This window comes from Tupaia chinensis, unplaced genomic scaffold, assembly GCF_000334495.1.
Source record: "Tupaia chinensis unplaced genomic scaffold, TupChi_1.0 Scaffold000271_1, whole genome shotgun sequence".
Lineage (NCBI taxonomy): Eukaryota > Metazoa > Chordata > Mammalia > Scandentia > Tupaiidae > Tupaia > Tupaia belangeri.
In genome coordinates this window covers 3,754,535-3,779,549 of record NW_006159752.1, presented here as the reverse complement: position 1 = coordinate 3,779,549, position 25,015 = coordinate 3,754,535, and the positions used below count along the sequence as shown (strand labels likewise).

At 41.7% G+C, this 25,015-nt stretch overlaps 1 protein-coding gene across 2 annotated transcripts in view; it reads right to left on the bottom strand.

Moving 5' to 3' along the window:
* Nucleotides 1-10,484: 10,484 nt before the first annotated feature.
* CNOT7 (CCR4-NOT transcription complex subunit 7) overlaps nt 10,485-25,015 on the bottom strand; it is a 26,929-nt gene continuing 12,398 nt past the window's right edge. Inside the window, exons 4-7 of one of the 2 annotated variants that reach the window (XM_006149705.3) lie at nt 21,347-21,508; nt 16,802-16,946; nt 13,519-13,629; nt 10,485-11,311 (exon numbers count right to left, since the gene is read on the bottom strand). In XM_006149705.3, coding sequence (XP_006149767.1) covers nt 11,183-11,311; nt 13,519-13,629; nt 16,802-16,946; nt 21,347-21,508 — 547 coding nt within the window. In that variant the 3' untranslated portion in view covers nt 10,485-11,182. The remainder of the gene's footprint in view (nt 11,312-13,518; nt 13,630-16,801; nt 16,947-21,346; nt 21,509-25,015) is intronic. The other variant, XM_014588271.2, reaches the window with a different exon arrangement.

Below are 25,015 nucleotides of genomic sequence, written 5' to 3'. Positions count from 1 at the left end.
TTAAAGCCTTTTTTGGCTGTTTTGCGTTACCTGAAGTGCCAGACCTACAGCTGCTCCTGGCGGTCTTAAGGAGCAGCAGCATGAGATGTATGAAGGATTACATGCAGCCAGGTAATTTTTTTCCAAGCACAGTACTGTAGCCGTTTTCCTGGGTAGGATTCTGTTAGATAATCCCTCTTGTCCACTTAAAAGCTCGGAAAAAAAGATTTTCTTTTACCCTGCTAGAGTACCATTAATTCACCTCCTTTAGGTATTTTATGTAATTGTTTAAATGCTAAGTCAATCCACATTAGAATCATATTTGAAAAAGTTAAAAAAAAATAAAAAAATTTTTCATTGTTGTAATGGTTCATTTTCTGTTCTCGTACAGTGAATAACTTTAAAAGGGTTTTTTTGTTTAGTTTTTAATTGTAAAAGGTTATCATTTTTGGTGGCAATTGCATATCTCATTAAATATGCAGTATAAATCTTAACCAAGGAACAAAACACCAAATAAAATAGACCTGCATATTTGGTACATATTTACAAAGTTTACCTTAGAATATTGTAAGCATTTTTATTTAAAAAAAATAAAATTGGGGGACCAGCAGTTAGCGTAATGGCTATGTCGCTGGACTTCCACGTACTCGACCGCGGTTCGAGTCCCAGACCCGGTGGCTTAAACTCACGCCGGGCGCGTGTGCATGCGTGCCCAAGATCCCGAGAGGAGAATGGAGGAGAAGGGATTGCGGCGTGACCATCCCCCCTGGGGGGTGATTTCCTGCTTTCTATCTCTCTGTCTCTCTCTGCCTGTCTGGCGAGCGCACGCGCCCTATAGTAAAAACCTCTCCAAAAAAAATAATAAAATAAAATAAAATTGGCAGTTGGGACCAGGAGATGGCGTGGTAGTTAAGGGAACTGGACTTCCACCTGGCCAACCTCGGCTTGAGTCGCGGACCTCATGGCTTGCTTTCTTACTTTCCCCCCCTCTCTCACCCTGTCCCTCTCTGGTCAAATTAAAAAAATAAATAAAGTTGAACAAAATAATTCTTAAAAAATAATATTGGGGGCCATGGGACTAGCATGTGGTGGGGTGATTGAGGTGCTGAATTCTCACATGGTCCACTGCTGCTGGAGTCCTAGACCTGGAGGCTGGAAAATCACAACAAATAAATAGATAAATAAATATATATACTTAAAAAAATGTAGGGGGCAGACAGTGGCACAGCCATAAAGTGCAACACTCGAGGCCGGTCCGGTGAGAAGGGTCTGGGTCAACATCAGACCTCGCTGGACTGCTCAGGCACACACATGCCTTAGCCGGGGCTGCTGGCGGCGGGCGGATCGTGACCCCAGGATCTTGGGGGTGCGTGCACTCTCTCCAGCTCTTTGGCTCAGAGGAAAAGTAAATAAACAAATGTAATGACTTAACTCAAACTTGAAGACACACACTTCTTCGTGGGTCCATTATGCTGGTATTTTCCCTGTTTTCAGGCATTTTGCCATATGTGTAAAAATTTAAGGAATTTTTTATTTAAATATACTGTATAGAGTCTTCATGGGTGCTAGTCAACTTTTTGCTGTTGTGTAGTAGAAGAGTGGCTTTCTTTTATTTTTGTCTTTTTTTTTTTTTTTGCTATAGGGTGCTTGCGCTCACCAGAAAGAGAGAGACAGAGACAGATCACCCCCCCCCACCCCAGATGGGATGGCCACGCCGCAATCCCTTCTCCCTCCTCTCGGGATCTTGGACACTCACGCACACGCGCCCAGCATGAGTTTAAGCCACCGAGTCTGGGACTCAAACCGCAGTCAACTACATGGGAGTCCAGCGACATAGCCATTACACCAGCTTCTGGTCCCGGTTTTCAAAGATAAAGAATACCTGCCTATGAACACAGTGTAACAGGCGTTCCAGGAGGTCGCACGACAGACTCAGTCCTGGTACGACCTACCCGAATACAGCGGCGACTGCTCCCCCTAGCGTCTGCCTACACCTGCCTCTGTACTGGCAGTGCGGCCTTAAAGATAAACTTCCTAACAGTCTACTGGAGCTACCAATGGCAAAATTCAAGTCTCCCACGTGGTCACAACATAAGCTTTTGGGGGAATTGGTGACAGGGTGAGATAAAAATTAGTAGTTAAATCATTCTGAGGAAGGACCAGCAGTTAGCATAATGGCTATGCCGCTGGACTCCCACGTAGTCGACTGTGGTTCGCATCCCGGACCTGGTGACTTAAAACTCACGCCGGGCGCGTGTGCGTGCGTGCCCAAGATCCCGGGAGGAGAATGGAGGAGAACGGAGGAGAAGGGATTGTGGAGTGGCCATCCCCCCTGGGGGGTGATTTCTCGCTTTCTGTCTGTCTGTCTCTGGTGAGTGCACACACCCTATAGCAAAAAAAAACCCTCTCCAAATAAATAAATAAATAAATAATTCTGAGGAAAATTATAAAGACTATAAAACTCAAGCACACGCTAATAGACAACTGCTGGAAATATAGGATATGCTTGATTAGAAATCACACTAAGGAAAACAGATGCAAAGGATAATGAACCATGTTGATTTTTAAAAATTAGGCTAGCAATCGTGGGAACCAGCAGTTAGCGTAATGGCTATGTCGCTGGACTCCCACGTAGTCAACCGCGGTTCGTGTCCCGGACCCGGTGGCTTAAAACTCACGCCGGGCGCATGTGCGTGCGTGCCCAAGATCCCGAGAGGAGAATGGAGGAGAAGGGATTGCGGCGTGACCATCCCCCCTGGGGGGTGATTTCTCGCTTTCTGTCTCTATGTCTCTCTCTGTCTGTCTGGCGAGCGCACGCGCCCTACAGTGAAAATCTCTCAAAAAAAAAAAAATTAGGCTAGCAATCGTGATGCATGCTTTGGGAAAAGAACGTGAAAAGATTAGTACTCCATTATATTATAAACTACCAGATTTTACATATGGTGAAATACATATACACTTGCTAGGCTGATGCTGAAGTCAGACTGTATATTTTGACATGCATTATCAAATTGTTTACTTGATAAAGAAATGGTTGATACCTTTATAAGTTTTTTAAGCCCACAAACGTACAAAACACAGAAAATGGTGCTTCCATGGTAAACCGTGAGGAAGGGATCCCACCCGCCCCCAGGGACCACACATTCTCATCTGTGATATTTTGTTCAAAGTAACACATTTCAACAATGAATTTTTCATAAATAACATGTCTCTAGGTATGGAGACAAGTACCTTTCTGTGGGAAGTTTTCTTCCTAACTAGAAAACTAAGTGGGACCAGTTGGTGGTGTGGCATGGTGGTGAAGGCCCCAGCCCCTGGCCCCCAGCCGCCTCCCCCGCACCATTGGCTGACGCGAAACAGCGTTGAGTAACTCGCAGCCTTTTTCTGACGGCTGGACAGTGCGAGTCAAAACAAAGCTGACGGCAAACGCACAGGGACAGGTCAGTGTTCTTGTCCATGGCCAGCACTCAGAATTCCCGTATTGATAGTTTACAACGGGGGCGATTTTCTGCTGAGAGTGTTCTGAGTTGACTTATGTCTATGAGTACCAAGTAAACCAAAAGGAATCTTCTAAGTGGGCTTTTCTCTGGTTTATGCCCTAAGAACGAGCTCTCCAGGACCACCAGATGGCAGAGCAATTACGTTGCTGGACTGCCACATGGCCGATAGTGGTTTGAGTCCTGGACCAGGTGGTTTCAAAATCACACCAGGTGCATGTGCATGCATGCCCAAGATCACAGGAGAAGAATGTAGGAGAAAGGATTATGGAATGTCCATCCCCTCAGGGGGGTGATTTCTCACTTTCCCTCTCACTGTCTCTGTCTCTGATGAGTGAATGCACCCTAAGACAAAAACAAAAAACAAAAAACAAAAACAAAACTTGAAGAGTTTCTGTTTGCTCAAAAAGGACAGCACTGCTTTATGATTTATTAAGAGCGATTTTTGTTGTATCTTTTAGGAAAGGCTAATAGGGTAAGAAGGTCAATCCTGACCTAAATTTCTTTTCTTTTTTTTTTTTTTTGAGAGGTTTTTGCTATAGGGCGTGTGCGCTCGCCAGACAGAGAGAGACAGAGAGACAGAAAGCGAGAAATCACCCCCTAGAGGGGATGGTCACGCCGCAGTCCCTTCTCCATTCTCCTCTCGGGATCTTGGGCACGCACGCACATGCGCCTGGCGTGAGTTTTAAGCCACTGGGTCCGGGACACGAACCATGGTTGACTGTGGGATTCCAGCGACATAGCCATTACGCTAACTGCTGGTTCCCCTGACCTAAATTTAACACTTAGTAGTTCCTGTTTGATGGATAAAGAATGCTCCAAAGTAGAATTCTGTTTATACTGAATTAAATAACTAAATTAAAAAAAAAAAGATAAATTTTTCTGTTATTTTTTTATGCAGCTCTGAAAGCAAGGCTTTCAGAGTTTGGATTTCAGGTCTCTTTACGTATGGCTCTGCACACACAGTGCACTATTAAACGCAGCAATGACTGAGTCAAACAGCGACTGTGTAAAAACAGCACTAAGCGAAATCCTAGTTGCACACTAATTTTGGAGTAACATGAAAACATGTGTTAAGGGTCATTCGGGGCCGGCAATGGCGTAGTGGCTAAGCACTGGACCTCCACATGGCTGACTATGGCGCGAGTCCTGGACCTAGCAGCTTACTTTCTCTCTTCCTCTCTCTGATCAAGTAAAAAAAAAGATGAATGAAATTTATTTTTTTAAACAAGAAAATAGACACTTAGGCAAGAAGTAGAGGCTATGGATGAGCTTGAGTAGCTATGAAAAATCAGGTAAGGGACCAGCAGTTAGCGTAATGGCTATGTCGCTGGACTCCCATGTAGTCGACTGCGGTTCGGGGCCCAGAACCGGTGGCTTAAACTCACGCCGGGCGCGTGTGCGTGCGTGCCCAAGATCCTGAGAGAACGGAGGAGAAGGGATTGCGGTGTGGCCATCCCCCCTGGGGGGTGATTTCTTGCTTTCTGTCTCTCTGTCTCTGTCTGTGTGGTGAGTGCATACGCCCTACAAAAAAAAAAAAAAAAAAAAAATCAGGTAAGACAAGTCTGTATACCTATGCAGAACTCAAGGATTTTTTTTTTTTTTTTTTTCGTCTAGCGTCTCTACAAGGCTTTGAAGTGGTATCCATTAGCAGACCAGCCAAGTGGGTGGTGGTTAAGGTGTCTGGTCTGTTCCACATGTCTGGCTACCCGGTTGAGTCTCAGACTCTGCTTTGAGAAACACGCTAGGTGTGTGTGCACGTGTGCCCAAAATCCTAAAAGGAGGGAGGAATGAAGGGGGAAGGATCGTAGCATAACCGTGTCCCATGAGGGGTACTTTTTCTCTCTCCAGTGAGTGCATATGCCATCTAGAAAAACTGAAAATAAAGCAAAGTGAGGCACCTGTTAACAAACACGTTATTCTTGGCATCAGCCTGTGGCTTGGTGGCTGTGGGATCCCACATGGCTGCACAGTTCGAGTCTCGGACCTGGCAGCTTGAGAAAACATGCCAGGTGCATGTGTGCGCCTAAAACGGAAAGAGGAATGGAGGAGAAGGGATGAGGTCACGGCTCGCCCAAGCACTACACACCACACTGTAGGCACGTGGTGTGACCAGGACAGTACAGCATTACTGCAATGCAGAGAAGGGCACGGGCAGGTCTCCTGGAGGTGTTCTTCACGTGCGTTTCTAAGGGCCAACTGGGGCGGGAGCTCCAGGCACATGATCAGTTCAACAGGGTGTGATCATCCAATGGGCATTCTTTTTTTCTTTTTAATTAAAAAATTTTTTTAAATATTTAACGTTATTTTTGTTATAGGACACATGTACTCACTAGACAGAGGGAAAGTGAGAAAGCAAGGCGCCAGGTCTGGGACTCAAAGCGCAGTTGGCCCAGTGGGAGTCCAGCACCTTAACACCATGCCTTCTGCCAGCCCGTTTTGACTTTCTATATGTGTTTTTGTTAAAGGGTATATGTGTTCTCCAGAGACAAAACACAGTCAACCCAATAAGGTTTGGTCACGTGCAATCCTCTTTAATCCATCCTCTCAGGATTTTTCTTTTAAACTTTGCTATATAGTAGATGCACTCCCCAAGGACGGCATGGGGGTGAGGGGGGGAGCGGAGTGAGAAAGCACCCTCCAGGGCTATGCTCCATTCTCGCGGGATTTTGGGCCACATGTATGCACACGTCCATTGTGTCTTCCAAGCCACTGGATTGGGGACTCAAACTGTGCTGTCAGCCATGTGGAATCCTGATGTTAGTCCATACCACAGACTGGCCCTACCGTCAGGGTTTGGAGCACACAGGCCTGGCGTGTTTTTCCAACTGGCAGGGCCATGCTTTGACTGCAGCCAGTCATCTGGGATCTGACTCCCTGCACACAGGACTCACAGAAGGCCAGCCCTGTTTACACTCCCTAAAAAGATTTCTTGAGGGGCCAGCACATGGTGTAGAGGCAACGTTGCTGGACTCCCACGTGGCTGTCCCGACACGGCGCCTTAAAAATCACACCTGGAAGAGGAACTGCGGTGAAATCACCCTTCTCACCTTCGCTCTGTCTCTGCCCCTCTCTTCCTGGGAGTACATGTGCCCTAAGGCAAAAATCTCTCTCTCAAAACAAAGATTTCTTCTGGGAACCAGCAGTTAGCTTAATGGTTATGTCGCTGGACTCCCACATAGTCGACCGCGGTTCGCATCCCGGACCTGGTGGCTTAAACTTATGCTGGGCGCGTGTGTGTGCATGCCCAGGATCCTGATAGGAGAATGGAGGAGAGGGGATTGCGGTGTGACCATCCCCCCCGGGGGGGATTTCTCACTCTCTGTCTCTTTGTCTCTGTCTGGCGAGCGCACGCGTCCTATAGCAAAAAACCTCTCCAAAAAAAAAATTTCTTCCATGCAAGAGGCACCCCCACCAGGGTTGGCACTCCCCCATCTCTGTTGATCAAGACCACAGGTACACGTGTGGGTGTGCTTGGTGCCCTCCAGGAGGTCCCAGTACGCAAACCCAGGAAGTCTCCTGCATTCAGCTGCACGACTACCAGACCCTGCCTGTTTTGTTAAATAGTATTTAAAGTGGATAAAGCAGGCTTGTCTTGTACTTTAAACACTAGTTTTTGTTGAAATGACTTTACCACAGTATAACTGCGGCTGTGCTTTGTAATTTTAGGTCAGTCATTATACTTTTTTTAAGAGAGATTTTTGCTATAGGGCGTGTGTGCTCACCAGGGACATAGAGACAGAGAAAGAAATCCCCCCTCTCCCACGCCCAAGGGGGATGGCCACGCTGTAGTCCCTTCTCCTCTCGGGATCTTGGGCACGCACGCACACATTCGTGCACATGCACCTAGTGGGACTCAAACCACAGTCGACTGTGGGAGTCCAGCAGTGTAACCATTTTGCCACCTGCTGATCCCCATTATATGCTCCTTCTATCAAACCTGCAACAAAGGCTTATTTTCAGAGCAACTCAGTGTTCCCATATAGTGGTTGAGAACAGGTCGCATTCAGCCCTGAGCTAAACACACACACACGCACACCCCTTTTCATTGCTTCACCTGGTAGATCAAATCAGGATATTCAGCTTTTGGTTCCCATAAAAATTAATCGAACTTTGTCAGGACTGAAGGAGGTTCACTGTTATACTACCAGCTCAATACCACCAATCTTTTCTAGAAAGTACCCACTAATGAGTAATACCTACAAGTTTTAAAACCTTACATTTTGGGGGCCAGCAGAGGTTAAGGTCCTGGACTCCCACCATGGTTTGAGTGTTGGACCCAGAGCTTGGAACTCACTGGGCACATGTACGTGGGTGCCCAAAGCCCTAAGAGAGAATAGAAGGAACTGCAGTGTAGCCATCCCTCCTGGGGTGAATTCTCTCTCTCTCTGTCCTTCCAGCAAGCACATGCACCCTATAGCAAAAAAAAAAAAAGAAAATCTAAGAAAACAAAACCTTACATTTTCACAAGCATTCCAAATTTGATCAACTAAAATTTTTCTGCCCTGTGTGTGGTGTGCACACACACACACACACACACAGACATATACATTGGCACTATATATACACACATATACATATACACATACATATACACACACACACACACATATATAGTGATATATATATAGTGATAGTGCCAAGGTATGTATTTCAGCAGTTTGGTTGTCATCACACATCACATCAAAAGAATCCTCTGTCCAATGTGCCTGAAAACAACATTCAACGTGCTTTCTCGGTTTTACAAATGGGCACGCCCAGTACGAGGAACGAGCGCGCGCCGCTGCGGTACGGCAGCACAGATGGCAGTGCAGACGTGCTGCAGCACACCACGCAGCTGTCTCAACAGTGGGACCTGGACAGGCCGTTTTCTGCAGCAGCTACTGCCTGTGCCATGCTAGCAAAGCAGCTGCCACGAACCACATGTGTGCTTTGAATGTGGTTTCCTTCTGATAAAGTTTCATTTATGGACATGGAACTTTAAGTTTCATATAATTTTCACATGTCAGGAAATAGTGTGATTTCCCCCAAACCATTTAAAAGGAAACATTCCGCTCCTGGGCCACACAGGAGCAGGTAGCATGATGATGTCGGTCTACAAATAACTTGTAGGCCCAAATATCTTGCCAAGTACTTCATTGACCCTTGTTCTAGATTTCAGGATGCTGAGTCCAGAATTAGCGGCCAAGGAACACTCACAAAAACAAAGAAAACCCTGCCAAACCTTTTATACCCCAAACCTAGATTTAGTAAAGGTAATAATGTTTCTCTAAAGAAGTTGTGAACTAGTATACTTTAAGAGACAAAAATAAAACCAAAATTATCAGCAGTTACCATAATGGCTATGTCACTGGACTCCCATGTAGTCAACCATGGTTCGAGTCCCAGACTCGGTGGCTTAAAACTCACGCCGGGTGCATATGCGCGTACCCAGGATCCTGAGAGGAAAATGGAGAAGGGATTGTGGTGTGGCCATCCCCCCTGGGGGGGGATTTCTGTCTCTATCTGTCTCTATCTGGTGAGCACACACACCCTATAGCAAAAACCTCTCCAAAAACAAAAACAAAAATTGATACAAGTATTAAAATTCACCAACCATGTGACCACTAAAAAAGCAATCTTTGGGGACAGCAGGTGGTGTGGTGGTTCAGGCACTAGACTCCCACACTGCTTACTGCAGTCTGAGCCCCAAACCTGGAGGCTTGAAAATCACACCAGGTGAGTGCACGTACCTGCACCAAATCCCAAGAGAATGGAGAAGGGACTGTGGCGTGGCCATCTCCCCAGGGACCATCTCTCACTTTCTCTCTCTCTCCAGTGAATGCACATGCCTTATGACAAAAACAAACAAAAAGTCACAATAAATTATACCAAATGTATTTACTCTGTGAGAGCCAAGTCCCAATGCTTAGCACTTAACCACTGTGCTATGGAGCTGGCCCAGAAATTGATTAATTACCCAGCTGGCACTTATAAGAGTAAGAAAAACCCGACATGGCTGAATACAGAAGGCTTGTGTTCATTTTTCAATGAAAAGAGCAGTAATTGCCTACGCTCAGTGAAGGAAGCCAGTAAGTTGTTAGCTGCCCCTCCCTGCATATGCTCCAATGAGTGTTTCTATGACAAAATGACCAGTGACCAACAAACGTAAGAAAACATTTCTGAAGCCTTTATTTACAAAAGCTTTAAAAACAAATAATACCCTCTGTTTGCAAATAATGTTTTGTTTAAAAAGGACCACCCAGTTACAGCATCGAAATATCATGAATAAAGTATACAAGGAAAACAAACCAATGTGGCTGACATCTGGAGATTTGCTAGTATTACTGATTGAAGTGTAGATAACACACATCATAACCTGGAGTCCGTCATTTCAGGGCTGTTAATGATTACCAAAAACCTTCCTACACATGCTCTGGTCTGGCCACATATTCTGCATGGCTAAATATTTCACAGTCTCTTGTCAATATATATAAAATAGATTGCAAAGATATACACAAAAAAATAAACAAGCATTACACTCCTCAGGTAATTTTATTAGCGATATATATATATATGTGTGTGTGTGTGTGTGTGTGTGTATGTATGTTTATGTATGTGTGTGTATGTTTATATATATATTTATATATTTTGTATTTTGTTGTTTTGCACCAAATTGCTCCATTATTATTATTTATCTTTGTTCCAACTATGAAAGCACAATTTTTGTCTTCTAATTTAATTTGGTACAAAAGATACCTAAAGACTTGTTATCTTTGGATTTTAATGAAATTGATTTGTGTAGTCAACAAATCAAGAGCATCATAGCATGGCTATAAAACAAAAAGGTACAGATAAACAGTGATGGAATAAAAGGAGTGGATCAAGGGAAGTGTGCTATCATAAACTAAGGTAGCTTCGACATGTTGAATACGTTTCCTGCAGATGCTAAACATCTAATCACAAAGGATTTCTCCTGAAGGGTGTAAAGCTGGTTTTAAAAGTCCTCAATCACAGAGCAGCCTAGCCATGCCAATTAGAAACTGACAGACACTAGATGTGCTTGGAAGATTAAACACTACAGACAGAAACAGCAGTTACTAAGCTCCTCAGTAGTTTCTTGTCTTTTTCTGTTAGTCTTGCTGAATCGACAGTTTGCACAATTAATGTGCGATATTGTGTGGGTCAAAAACAAGCAAATACTGTATAAAGTTGGCAGATGGTCATTTTTCCCAGCTAAGAGCAAGAAAAACCAAATTTCTGATAAAACAGAGGATTTGAGTCAGAATCACTCTTTAAAGTGCAAAATTGATGGTCCACAATCTTGAATAGCTAAAACTCCTGTAGAATGGAAGAAAGAGACATGACACAGGGAAATAAATTACAGTCAGTGCTAGTTAATTTAGGAAAGGGGGAAAACAAACCAAGCGCAAGTAGGTGAAGTTTATCAAAATATTCAATATGAAGCAGCTTTCCCCACTCTCTGTCACACACGCTTGCTAACAAGTATATTAAATTAAGGCCAAATTTAACCTGAATGTGTTTCTATTTATTAAAATCTGAAAATAGAACAGTCATACTTAGTACTGAAAAGCAGAAAATAAAACAGGCTATGAAAGGGGGAAAAAAGGTATTGTCTATTGTTCAAGGGAGTCAACCAGAGATAAAACCTATGTACAAGCATGTGTGTAGCTCGAATAAAATAAAAGTGAAAGGACTAGTTCATGTCATGACTGCTTGTTGGCTTCCTCTTCATATGCATTCCCTGTGCCATTCTGGACATAGGATGAACCAGAACCAAGGCCATACAAATGACCACAATATTTGGCATCATCAATATGATCTTCAAAGAACATCTAAAAAGGAATTTTGAAGAAGAAAAAACATCATTTAACCAAAGGTACCACTTGTCATTTATACTTCAGCAATGTACATACTGACTGCTCCCACTATGACAGTGCCTTTCTCTGGTGTTCTCTGAGGCCACGTACATTCAATGAATTAAAGTCATGTCCTCAAAGAGTACAGCTCAGAAGAAACCAAAGCAACTATAAAAACTGTATAAATACATGTCTTTCTCATGAACATCTGGAACATTGCTATGAAAGTTTGTAATTTTTATTCCATTACTTTAACACTACACAACAGTAAGAATGAAAGTAGGCGATGATGGTGACAAGAAGTTTAGGTTTCTAAGTTGCCTTGAATCTGGCTGAGCTGGCTAAAAAGCAGCAAACCTAAATGTGAACTACTGGGCTGTAAAATCTGAACACTCATACTAGGTTACTGTCCTTGAACAGACCGAGAAAAACAAAGATAACAAGTTAGTGCTAGAAACGCACTAATAATTAAATCATCGGGCATTTTAAAAATGCAAAGTTGAAAAATCCAAACAATGCTTTAATTCCCTAATGAAGCACTGGGAAGGAATATAAAACAAAATTTTTACTTTTCATGAATGGGTAGTCCAGATCACTTCTCAATCAATACTACTTGGCAAAACAACTGTAATGCTTTTGAGTACTAATCTATTTTTGTTTTGGAGAGGTTTTCGCTTTAGGGCGCATGCGCTCGCCAGAGAGAGAGAGAGAGAGACATAGAGACAGAAAGCGAGAAATCACCCCCCAGGGGGGATGGTCATGCCGCAATCCCTTTTCCTCCATTCTCCTCTCGGGATCTTGGGCACGCACGCACGCACACGCGCCCGGCGTGAGTTTTAAGCCACCGGGTCCAGGACGCCAACAGTGGTCGACTACATGGGAGTCCAGCAACATAGCCATTACGCTAACTGCTGGTTCCCAGTACTAATCTATTTCTACAAAAGTTTTAAATTCCTAGTCTCAGTCAGTTCTTTAATGTCTAAGAAGATATAATTAAAAGAATTCCTGGGGCTGGCAGGTGGCATAGTAGTTAAGGTGTTGAACTCTCATCTGGCCGACCTTGATTCAAATCCTGGACCTGGTGGACTGCTTTCTCACTTTCCCTTTCTCTCTCTCTGGTCAAGTTAAAAAATAACACCACATAAAATTAAATAAATAATTCTTTTTTTTTTTTTGAGAGATTTTTGCTAGACAGAGACAGAAAGTGAGAAATCACAATACCCCAGGAGATGGCCACACTGCAATCCCTTGTATTCCATTTTCCTCTCAGAATTTTGGGCACATGCATACATGTGCCTAGTGTGAGTTTCCAGCCACCAGGGCTGGGTCTTGAACTGCTATTGACCCCGTGGGAGTCCAGTGCCTTACCACTATACCACCAGCTGGCCCCAATAAAGAATTCTTAAACAAAAAAATTCCATACAAATATTTTGCAAAAAGTTCACCTTATTCTGTTTCTGTACAACGGATTTAACGTTCACCTAAAGCAAGGTATACCTGTATCACTTAATTATGTAACTTGAGAGCAGACATGGGCTCATAACATTTCATTCATAGCTAATTTTTTTATGTTTAAGAAACTAATCGCAACCTTTTGCTGTTTAAGGAGGATCTTCCCAATATCGTTTTTGATTCAATTATTGCTTCGGATTATTCAACTCCTCTAGACTTAAGAAGCCCTTTGTAACCTAGTAAAAAGCATAAACCCTACCCTTTAAAATCACTGATGCACTGAGGAATGGCGATGAACAAATGTTCTTACCCCAAGTTTAAAGCCTACGAGGAGGCCGGCTGGGGCACCCTTCACATACGGGTACTTTTGGCTTGGTAGAAGCAGCACTGGTGTACTCTACAGAGATACCAGGAGTCATCTCTAGCAATATATTTGACCTTGGATAAAAATTACTAGCCTCTGGCCTGGTTTTTCAACTAAGAAATAGGGTTGGGTCTATATAATTTCCAAGGCAATTTATTTTATATTCTATGAAGAACTTATTCCATTTCTTTCTGAACTACATTTTAAAATGAATTTTTTTTTTTAAATACTTTCATTCAAGTGTGGTAGGTGTGTCTCATATAGTATATCTGATTATATTTTCACTTAGTAGGTACTTATTGCCCCTAAACTTCTGCTGTAATGTTCTCAATCTAAGCACTGAGAAAAAGCACAGATGTCTTCATACTTCTCTCATTTTGAAAAAGGCCATTCCTGTGAGCAATGAATCAGATCCTGCCTGATGTTGTGGTCCTATCCGTTCCAGCTCTAACTGTTCAGCAACTTCCTGTAATCCACCCTGAAAGAAATAAAAACTGTTTGTGAGAAAGAGAACCACTGCAATGCATAATTCACAAATTCCAAACTTAGATACTAAGTGAAATATGAACTTTAATGTGTAAAGAAAAACCTTAGGAACATGGAAACCAAGAAACTTCAAAATGTGAAATTACTAGTTTTTGATAATGTGGGAGAAGTCTACAGTTTAAGAAAAATAAGATCCTAGTTGGGAATATTTATATGTTTTAAGGCATGTGTCAGGGAAATAACCTTCCTAAAGATATGGGGGCGGCAGCTCAGATACAAGATACCACTAATCAAGTACTTCCGCAGTCTGTTGATTCCTCAATAATTGTAAAACTGAGCAACTACTATAGGCAGTTTAGTTCAAATTTTCTTAAATTTCCATTTCCATCTAGCTTTTACAAAACCAAGCTATTTTTAGCAATCAAATTATTAAAAATTCACTAAATGCTTAACAATGTTTTTGTTAGTTAGGAAGAAAAACAGGTTTGTTATAAACACAAGCCTTAGAGAGGTCTGCTATATAATCTCCCTGTTAATACCAACAGGATTAAAAAAAGAAAGATAATGAAAAGCACAAGAAAGGAAAAGAAAGAAAAAAAGAGAAGGAAAGAAAACAGAGAAGGAGGAAAAAAAGAAGGAAAAATTAGATGGGGGAGAAGGAAAAAAATAAACATCAACGACAAAGAAATTCCACTCTAAGTTGTTAAGATCTCTGCTAGCAAACTAGCGCTTCTGCACAGCAGCTGCTCTGTGCTAAAAACAGCATGAAGATTAGGTATCATCAGTAGCTGCTTAGGACATGAGTCTAGGACAGTATGCCAGCTGTAAATCACAAAGTGCCTTTGTCATTAACCTATTTTAACACAGCGTCACACTCAGGACATATTCACAATGTCTGATATACATAGGAAGTTCCCAAGAGCACACACTTAATGAGCAGTAATTTGGCTCCTCGTTCTTGAAAACTGTTACTGAACCACCATCAATTAAAAAATCCTTTCCAAAGCCAGATTAAACAGCTCGGCTACACTGATCCTCAGCACACAATACTTTCACTGTGTGCTGAGTTTCTACATAGGGCCACCTTATTGCAAGGTCATTTGCTGGAAGTCTGCTGTGATAGGGTATACAGACGTAAAGTAATCTTTATGAAACATTTCCCTAGTTATATGCCAATCATATCCTGTACGAGGGACAAACATTGGCCCAAGGACTTTTATCTTCTGACTTTCAGTTCATCTGTTAAAGCAAAGTTCCCTTATTCAGTTCCTTATTGTTTCTTCTTGAAAAAGTAAAGCTCTGAAATTCCTTACTGTCTCCTAAAAGTATTTCTAGAAGTTTAACTCTTTGAACGTCTCAAACTTGATGAACTTCTCAAACACAGTGCCTGAATGTATTTTTTTCCTTTTTTTAGTTACAGTGTAAACACACAGACCTAAACATTGAAATGAAACCACTTGATTTCCAGGGGGCTGTGCCACCACAGGTGAATCTGTTCTCAAACTGAAGAAGCGTTTTTCTTTATCGAACTTAAAGTTCGGAAATAGTAAGTTATTCCACACACATTAAGCAGTGTGAATAGTGAGCAAGTGTCTAGGCAGGGCTTACACATTTACTGTAGCGCTCACCCCTAGCTGACACCTTTTGGACAGTGAGGAAAAAAAAAATCTTTCAGCTATTTAATCCTAGCTGAAATATTTCAGTAATTTAATCCTAGGAATATTATCTATGACTAGAAGCAACAAAATAATCTCTAGCAAAGGTTAGATGAAGAGAAAAACTCTTTTAATTGCTAGCAGGCATGGGAATGCACCAGAGGAAGAGATGTGGGAAGGGAAGGAGAAAGCACCCTGAAGAGCCACAGTCACGGTGCGATCCCTTCTCCCCAGTCTCTACATCTGGGTGGGATCTGGGGCACACACACGCTCCTGGTGTTTTTCAGGCCAGTGGGGCTATGTTTAGAACTGCATGGTCGGCCATGTGGGACAGGCTCCCTTAATCAGGAGGCTAGGCCTCGTCTGGGAGACTCCTTTTGCCACACCAGGGAACACATATGCACACCGACACTTCAGACTTCAGCTTGTGTAAATGGATACGTGTGTGTCGGGAGAGAGAACTTGTACTTTCGTGCACATAAGAACCTTACGAGTCCTCACATTTCTGCTTTGGTTCATGAGTTTTCAATTTGGCAAGCAATGACAAACATATGACCCTCAGATGAATTTCGCTGAAAATTTATTCTGAGATATACTGACTTTGAAAAAGGATTTCCTGTCAGTTATAACTTGCGCTTTCCTTTTTTTGAGTGTTTTTTTGCTATAGGGTGTGTGCGCTTGCCAGAGAGACAGAGAGAGACAGACAGACAGAGAGACAGAAAGAGAGAAATCACTCCCCATGGGGGATGGCCATGCCGCAATCCCTTCTCCTCCATTCTCCCCTCAGGATCTTGAATACGCATGCACACATGCCTGGCTTGAGTTTCAAGCCTCAGGGTCTAGGACTCAAACCTCAGTTGACTACCTGGGAGTCCAGAGATGTAACCATTATGGCAACTGCTAATCGGACAGCTTGAGCATTCCTAATCTGAAAAGCTCAAATCTGCAATGCTCCAAACTCTGAAACTTTCTGAACACTGACATGATGCTACAAGTAGAAAATTACACACCTGACCTGACAGGCCAGTCAAAACACAGGTGCAGCATTTCTAGCCCGCATCAGCTGTTAGAGATCTTTTCTGAGCATGCCCAGGTTCCCTAATGCATGCGTGCTCAGAGTCTCATGCACAAGATTATTAAAAATATTGGTTAAAATTACCCTCAGGTTGTGGGTACAAAGTATATATAAAAACATAAATAAATTGTTTTTGGACTTGGGGTCCTAACCCCCCAAAATCTCATTATGTATATGCAAATAGTCCCAAGTCTGAAAAAAAATCTGAAATCCAAAACATTTCTGGTCCCAAGCATCTGAGGTAAGAGATACTCAATCTTTATTACTTATGCAAAAAAAAAAAAAAAAAAAAAAGGAATGACATCACCAGATAATATAACTGCATTTAATATAAAACTTAAACATATGGCTAGAGCAACACCTCAGCCCAGGATCTGATGTCAGTCACTTGGTCTGAACAGTGTTAATTCAGGTAATGCAGGTGGCAGCCTTACTTTGAGATTTTTGCAGCTCTTCATGAGGTACTTCACATCATAAATGACAGGAAAAAACAACCGAAGGATCTCAAAGAAGTCGAGTTCTTCTTCAGGCAAGTTAGAGTTGGTCAGGATTTTGATTAAATAGCCAAAGTCATAACCACTACAAAAGGGTTAAGAGAATACAGAAGAGGGACATATAAATACCATAAAGAAGAAAAATACACTTTCCTGATAAAAAATTGCAAGTGAGTCACACTACAGGCAAAAAAGAAATGAACACCCCACCCAGAAAAGCACACTTAAGAACAGGGAAAACAAACATATTTACGAATGCAATGGGGAAATGCGGATCTTATGAACAGGGTCAGGGAACTGTCACTTGATCATTGAGAGCTATGAGCCGCACTACCAACCCAGGCCTGTAGCCACTGAGACACTACTTGCCGCTAACTGAACTGAGCACAGTAAGATGACTACCAAGTTGCTCACAGCTGTCTCAGAACATTTTAAACAACCATGGAAATGGATAAAGATGAAAAGATATTTGGCCAAAATAATCGATAGATAGCAAGAGGAACGACCTAAGAGAGGTCAGGGAAAAAAGAGCAAATCTTTCTTTTACATCAAGCGGTCATACACCTGAAAGTCCAAGGAGGAAATCTCTCACCAAGTATTTTCACGCCCCTTACGTGATTTTATTAGCAAATACTAACTTCCCTCACAATTCTGTTGATTTCTCGGCATGGCTCTCCGGGGAACGTGGCTTAATGGGAACGCTGCGCGCGAAAGGGGAAAGGCTGACGACTGCTCTCCTAGGTAACAAACCCACCCCGTGCTATTAAGTCAAGGTCTCCCCCCGTTGTGAGACCCTCCCACTGTGTGCCTTCTCCTTGCATTCCATGCCAATCACACACGCAGTCCTCTTATCTTCCTGTCCTCGAGGGCCTCTAAGCTTTTCCTCAATAGCCCAGCTCCCAGAGTTCTTGTGCAGCACAAGTTGTTTTCTTGCATTACTCTTTAAAGTGTGTAAATTGTTTACTGCACTGGTTTAAAGCGCAGGAATCACAGTTTCAAAACAAGTTTTATTCCTTGCACATGGCTGGAACTCAACAAATACTTGATTAGAGATGTTATTAACCTCCTTTTTGGGGATATATAAAATAAAGTTGTAGAATTTTACTCCTGTTATTAAAAAGAATCGAAGAATAATTAAAGAATAATCAACGTATAAGCATTGGAGAGCAGAAATTTAGTGTTTTTTTTTGGTTTGTTTGTTTTTTTTGGTGGGGGTGGTTTTTGTTATAGGGTGCGTGTGCACTCCAGAGAGACAAAGAGAGACAGAAAGTGAGAAATAATCCCCAAAGAGGGATGGTCATGCCACAATTCCTTCTCTCCATTCTCCTTTGGTATTTTGGGCATGTACACACACGTGCCCAGTATGAGTTTCAAGTTGCCAAGTCCGGGACTCACACTGTGGTGGCCCATGTGAGAGTCTAGTGCTGTAATCACTACGCTATCTGCTGGTCCCTTGGAGAGCAGAAATTTCTGCTAGTTGCCGAGGAAGTAACTTTTCTGACTGTCTAAAATATAAATTAATGTGCCATTTGCTAAGCAAATTACTACCTGTGTAAATAAAATTGTACTACAGATTACAATTTAGAAATTTCTTCATTCTTCATCGGGAGTTAGAATAGAAAGAATAGTAATATTGGGTTGATGGAAAAATCATGACAAATTTTTACATAGAAAAACAAACCATGGGGACCAGCAGTTGGTGTAATGGCTATGTTGCTGGACTCCCATGTGGTTGACCATGGTTCGAGTCCCAGACCCGATGGCTTAAGTTCATGCCAGGCACATGTGCATGCATGCGCAAAATCCCGAGAGAAGAATGGAGGAGAAGGGAATGTGGCGTGGCCATCCTCTCTTGGGGGTGGTTTTTCCCTTTCTGTCTCTCTGTCTCTCTCTCTGTCTTTCTTGTGAGTGCACATGCCCTATAGCAAAAATCTCTCCAAGAAAAAAAAAAACAACACAAAAACACCATGACTTTTCCGATGGCCCAATAGTACTTAGTGGAATAAAGCCTTATCATAATATAGCTTGACAGATATTGAAACGTAAGTCTAATCTACATTCTAAACTTCAAGAAGTCTTTGGTTTTGTTCATCCTAATGCCATAGTTCTTCTCCGAGAGTGTTTTCTCAATGAAAGAAAGGACGTTGTATATAGTGAAAGGACAGAACACTTTCCAGTTCTTGTGCATCCTCATAACTAAACCGCTCCTTAAATTAACCGTCTAAAGTCATGTCTTCTGAGGTACGGGTTCAAGTGCAAAGGGAAGGAGAGAAAAGGTGATAGTAAGAATCAGAATATTCAGGGACCATCAGGTGGCTTAATAGTTACGTCACTGGACTACGGCAGGGTTGAATGGAGTTCGAGTCCTGGACCTGGTGGCTTAAAACTTACACTGAGCATGTTTGCATGTGTGCCCAAGATTCTGAGGCGAGAATGGAGGAGAGGGGATTGTGGTGTGGTCATCACCCCTTGGCAGGTGATTTCTCCCTTTCTGTCTCTATAGTGAGTGCATACGCCCTGCAGAAAAAAATCTCTCTAAAAAAAAAAAAAGAATTAGTATGTTTAATAATAACTCCAACCGAAAATACCTTGAGACTACAATGTTCACAGTATGGACAACCTTCACTGTAATCATTCCACTGGCCAGAGGTAAAAACTCTGAAGCATGTAGGGGACACATACTTAAAATCAATGCATGAAGTGGATCAAGAATAAGAACGTGAACCTGGGTTGTAACAAGATGCTTTCCTTTTAAAAAGAATTAATTAATTATGTTTTTTCATGTGAGTTTTGCCAAAGAAAGACAGAGAGAGAGAGAGAGAGAGAAAGCCTCCAGGTCTAAGACTCGAACCATGATTGGCCATGTGAGAATTCCAGCACTCAACCACCACACCACCTGCTGGCCTCCACAGTGCTTTGTAAAACATAACAAAAGGATAAATCAAACCATGCCCAAGATCACTTTTAATTCTTCAACTGTCACTTCAGTTTACTTTGCGGAAAAACTGCTTCTCAGACCTAGAAATTTATTTTTTAAATTTTAACTAATTTCTTTAATCTAATTTTATTGTATAATAAATTAAAAATCACCAATGACTGAGAATTTACTGTGTGGAAAGCACCTTTCCCACTGCTTTAAATATGTTATTGATCATTAGAAGAAACATGCGAAATATTCCTAAGGGATGACTTAGCATCCTATTAAAAAAATTAAAACTCAACCCCCTCAACTCTCTAGAGTTTGCTGTTTTATTTTCTAGTGACACTTACCCAATGAACCACAGTATCAATTTCATCATGTAATAAAATCTACCTAACTACCCTCGGCAGAATGTAAATTCCGTGAGGACAGAATTTCAGTCCATTTTTGTCCACAACTTAATTCTTGGCATCTTATCACAATTCCTGGCATACAGCAGATACTAAATAAATAGGTTTTTTTAGGTGACCAGTTTCCCATATAGAACACAAAAAACCTAAGATTAAGAAAGGTTAAATAAGCCTTGGTAATACTGATTGCAAGAAACATTGTTCCCACCATGCATCACATGCCAAGTCATATTCAGGTATTCTGACTACCTCACCGTCTGTGCCTGTGTGTATATGAAATGTCATATACAACTCTTGCCATGGTGTTTACCTTACCGCTGTCACCATGATCTCCTTGATCGATAGTGCAACAGTGAGAACTGGATGGAACGCAAGGGAAAGTTTGCTCCAAGACACTGTTCTAACTTTTTTTTGGAGAGGTTTTTGCTATAGGGTGCATGAGCTCACCAGAAGGACAGAGACAGAGAGAGAGACAGAGCGTGAGAAATCACCTTCCAGGGAGATGACCTGCCTCAATTCCTTCTTTTCCATGCTCCTCTTGGGATCTTGGGCACGCATGAACACATGCCCAGCGTGAGTTTAAGCCACCGGGTCCAGGACTTGAACCACGGTCGACTACATGGGAGTCCAGTGACATAGCCAATATGCCAACTGCTGGTCCCTAACACTGTTCTAATTTTAATAGTGAGTCTAACACGGAAGGCCAGCAGGTGGTGTGGTGGTAAAGGCACTGGACTTCCCACATAGCCAACCACGGTTTGAGTCCTGGACCTGATGGCTTGCTTTCTCACTTTTCCTCTCTCTTTCTCTCTCTCTCTCTGGTGAGCACACACTCCCTGTAGCAAATTAACAACTAACAAATAAATTTAAATACATAATTATTAAAAAAAATAATGAGTCTAACACTAAGCATTAACCATGTGATAGGGAATGTTCTAAGCACTTGAATAATGTTTATTCACCGGCTAAAATGTATCCCATATAACTAAATTAATTTCAAATATACCAGCATTCGCTTTGCAGGAGTTAAGGAGACAGCTATATGGCAAGCAATGCGTTACTGCACTAACTCTGAAACTGCTGGTACAGTGCCAAGTAAGTGTGAAGGCAGAAGGAGAAGGACACACCAATGCCATTTCAATGTTATCTTTTTACCTATGAAATGATAACCATTTGACCCCTTCACAGAGGACCACTCCTGACGTCATAAGAAGTTCTGCAAAGTACTGGGTCTCAATTCCTTCTTCCTCATGTTTTTTAAACTGGATACCAGATGTTGTTAGCAGCTCTATGGAGTCCTGGGCATACATGTCTTCCCTGGCAGGAGAAAAAGACAACACTTAAAGAAGCCATTACTTCAAATGGCTTTCGCCCCACTTACATTTACAACCACAGGGCCAGAAGCAAGACAACATGGGATTAGTTTGGTTGGTCCAACTGTTTTCAATGCTTTATATAAATGAAAGGAAAATGCAATTTCAATATAAGGGTTGTTATTTTTAAAGTGTCCAAACAGTAAACAACTATTCAAACAGCCCAAGGGAGATTTTAATTTTTACTACCGACTCAATTTCATTAAATACATTTAACTGAGTTTGAAGAAAAGGGTCTTCTACTCACCAGGGGCTCCGACCACAAAGTGACATATTCTTTTCAGAGGCTGCCAGGTCGGCAGCCACTGTCGTGTCATGAGATGGAGCTGAGGCCACAGCTATGCGGGACTCTGCCCATTTCCCAGGCTCTTGGCAGCACCAGGAAGGCCAGGTGAGAACCATCTGGTGCGGCTGAGTTAAGTCACACTCCATCTTTAAGAAAAAGGAGAGCCCTCTTCTCACAAATGACCAGCCTTCCCGAGGGCTCCAATAAGCAGAGAACTGCTTAAAATTAAGGACTGCTATAACACTGATAATTTTCTTTCTAATAACCCTTATCCTAGAAGACTGCCTTCTAAAATCAAGGCAGGAAATCTAAATATAACCCAACTCTTCAAGATTCATTTAAGCTAAAAATAAAGCCTTCTACTGGGTCATCAGAAAGTCATGATGTATTTTTCTATGTTTTTCTACACAAAAATGCGTCATGACTTTTCCGATGACCCAACTGCCAAGCATAAGACATGGATATCTAACACAATAAAATATTAAATTAAAAAAGCTAATAAAGAAACCAGATGTCTGTGAGAATATTTTGTAAATTTTCCATTTTTTATTAACTCTAAATTTTAAGAATACTGGTTTCCATCACTTAGCAGAGAACATTTTTATTAAAAACTTTAACAAAACTTAAACCAAAAAGAGTACTTGCTTGAACCAAAAGGTATTCTTATGGTTTAATCCTCTAGAAAAACCATAAGGATTTGATTCTTTGCTTCTAAATGCCTGAAAAATAACAAAGATAATAACTAAAATGTCTAAAAACAGGAGGGAGCCAGGGCAATCGCTTTAGGTCAAAGTTTGCCTGGAAAATCCTTTAGGAAGGTTAGCTGGGTAAACTGAATACAGGGGTTTTCAGTTAACAGACCCTGACTTTGCTATTCTAAAAGTAGGTGTGCTAAGAAGTTAGAACCTCACTCATCAGGTCTGATTGCGGACACCGCGGCTGGTTTTAGAACTGTTATCCACCAAAGGCATACTAGATTTCTCTCGCGGCTCACACTAATCTTGGCCATATGGCCCACTGACTTTTTAAGTTCGTTGTCTCTCCCCCAGCAAGAATGTAAACTTCAAGAGGGCAATGATTTTTGTCTGCTCTATTCAATGTTATGTCAACTGATCAAATTATACATGAGTGAAGTGGAACAGTAAGGGCTGAACTATTTAAATCATTACTTCCCAAACTTGCCAATGATAACCCAGAGAGCTTACCAAAAATAGGGATTACCAGGTCCCACTGAAGTCCCAGACCTATTGAACCACAATCTCCAGGTGAGAGACCTGGATGAGTACCTTATAATCAAGTAAGTCTGATATATAAAGGTCTCAATTACTGTTTTTTCTTTTTTCTTCCTACATAGCTCACATAACTCAATTCAGATAAGTTCTCATGTACTCTTATTAAAACTTCATGCACATGAGTATTTTACCATTTGGAATCATTCTTCTGCTTTATAAAATTAACTCATTAGGAAGTTGGAAACACCAATTCAGGTAAGCTAAATTTCCAAATACAAGGAGTAAGGAATATTTCTATAGGCAGGAACACTTCAAAACTGTTGATGTGGCTCACCAAATCCATAGACTACCTCATTCTGATAGTATTCATTTCAAGTTTTAAAATCCTTCCCCTCTGCCTTTCCCCACCCTCAAAATGCCTACTAGATGCAGGAAAATAGTATCGAAATATGCTAATCTTAGGTGACCTACAGCCTAGTAATTTTGGGAGCCAGATCCAATGTGGCTGACCAGTTTTAAGTCTTGACCCCTGTGACTTTGAGAATATGCTGGTGGGACCACCAGACTGCATAAAGGTTATGTCACTGGACTACAGTTCAAGTCCCAGGCCCAGCAGTTTAAAACTTATGCTGGGCACATGTGCGTGTGTGCCCAAAATTACAAGATGAGAACAGATGGGAAGGGGCTGTGGTGTGGCCATACTCCTGAGGGTTGATTTCTCTCTGCTGCTCTGTCTCTTGGTGAGCACATGTGTCCTACAGCAAAAGCCTCTCAAAAAAAAAAAAAAGACAAACAAAAACTCAGAATATACTGGGCCTATGTCAAATTCCAATGGGATAGAGAAATAGAGGAAAAGAAAGGATTAGAGTGTGACCACACCCTTGGGGAGCTTCTCTCCCCTTCTCTCTGTCTCTATGACAACTGCATGAATCGTCTGGAAGTTTAAGAAGAAAAAAGTAATTAGTGGGTCATTAGAAAGGCAATGATGTTTTTCTATGCAAAAGTGCATCATGAATATTCCAATGACCTAATAAGATATTATGTAGTTAAAATACAAAAATATAAGAACTGTGGCAGATACTGACTGGCTCATTAGCTTACTAATTATAATATTAATCTGTTCAGAAGAATAATGAGTGATAACCTTCTCTCCTAATGAACTACTTAAATTTAAGGCAACAAAGAATGTAGTTATTAAAATGAAACATAAGGAGCCAGGAGGTAGCGTGGTGGTGAAGGGCACTAGACTCGCCACATGGCCGACCACAGTTCAAGAGTCCTGGATCTTGAGGCTTGCTTTCTCCTTTCCCTCTTTCTTTATCTCTCTCTCTCTCTTGTTCTGCCCCTTTCTGGTCAAATTAAAATTAATAAATAAAAGTTAATAAAATAATTCTTAAAAAAAAAGAAACATGAATAAAGAAAATGTACAATCTCTCATAAAGGTTATCCAAACAAGGAGAGATGTGTGACTATTCTCAGGTAATATCCTGAAGTAGAAACTAACCCAACTCAGTATGCTGAAGTCAGCAAAACGTACTGAAATCACCTCTTTATACAAATATCTACTTAGCTTAACTAAACAAACTGACATTTCTAAACAAATGGGTTAAAGGTTATAATGTTCTTTAACATCAAAACCACTCTTGGATCAATAAATAGGCACTGACTAGGGGGTTTATAAAATACTCTTTCAAAAAACTGCTTACTCATATATTTCTCTTTATAAATAAAATTAGGTTATTTAAAATATAAACTCAGGCCAGCCAGTGACATGGCTGGATCTCACATAGCCCACTGCATGACTCATTTTCCAGACCCAGGGGCTTGGAAAACATGCTGGGTATGTGTGCACACGTGGCTAAAATTCCAAGAGGAGAATGGAGAAGGGATTGTGGTACAGCCACCCTCCCCCCCGCAGGGGATGATTTCTTAC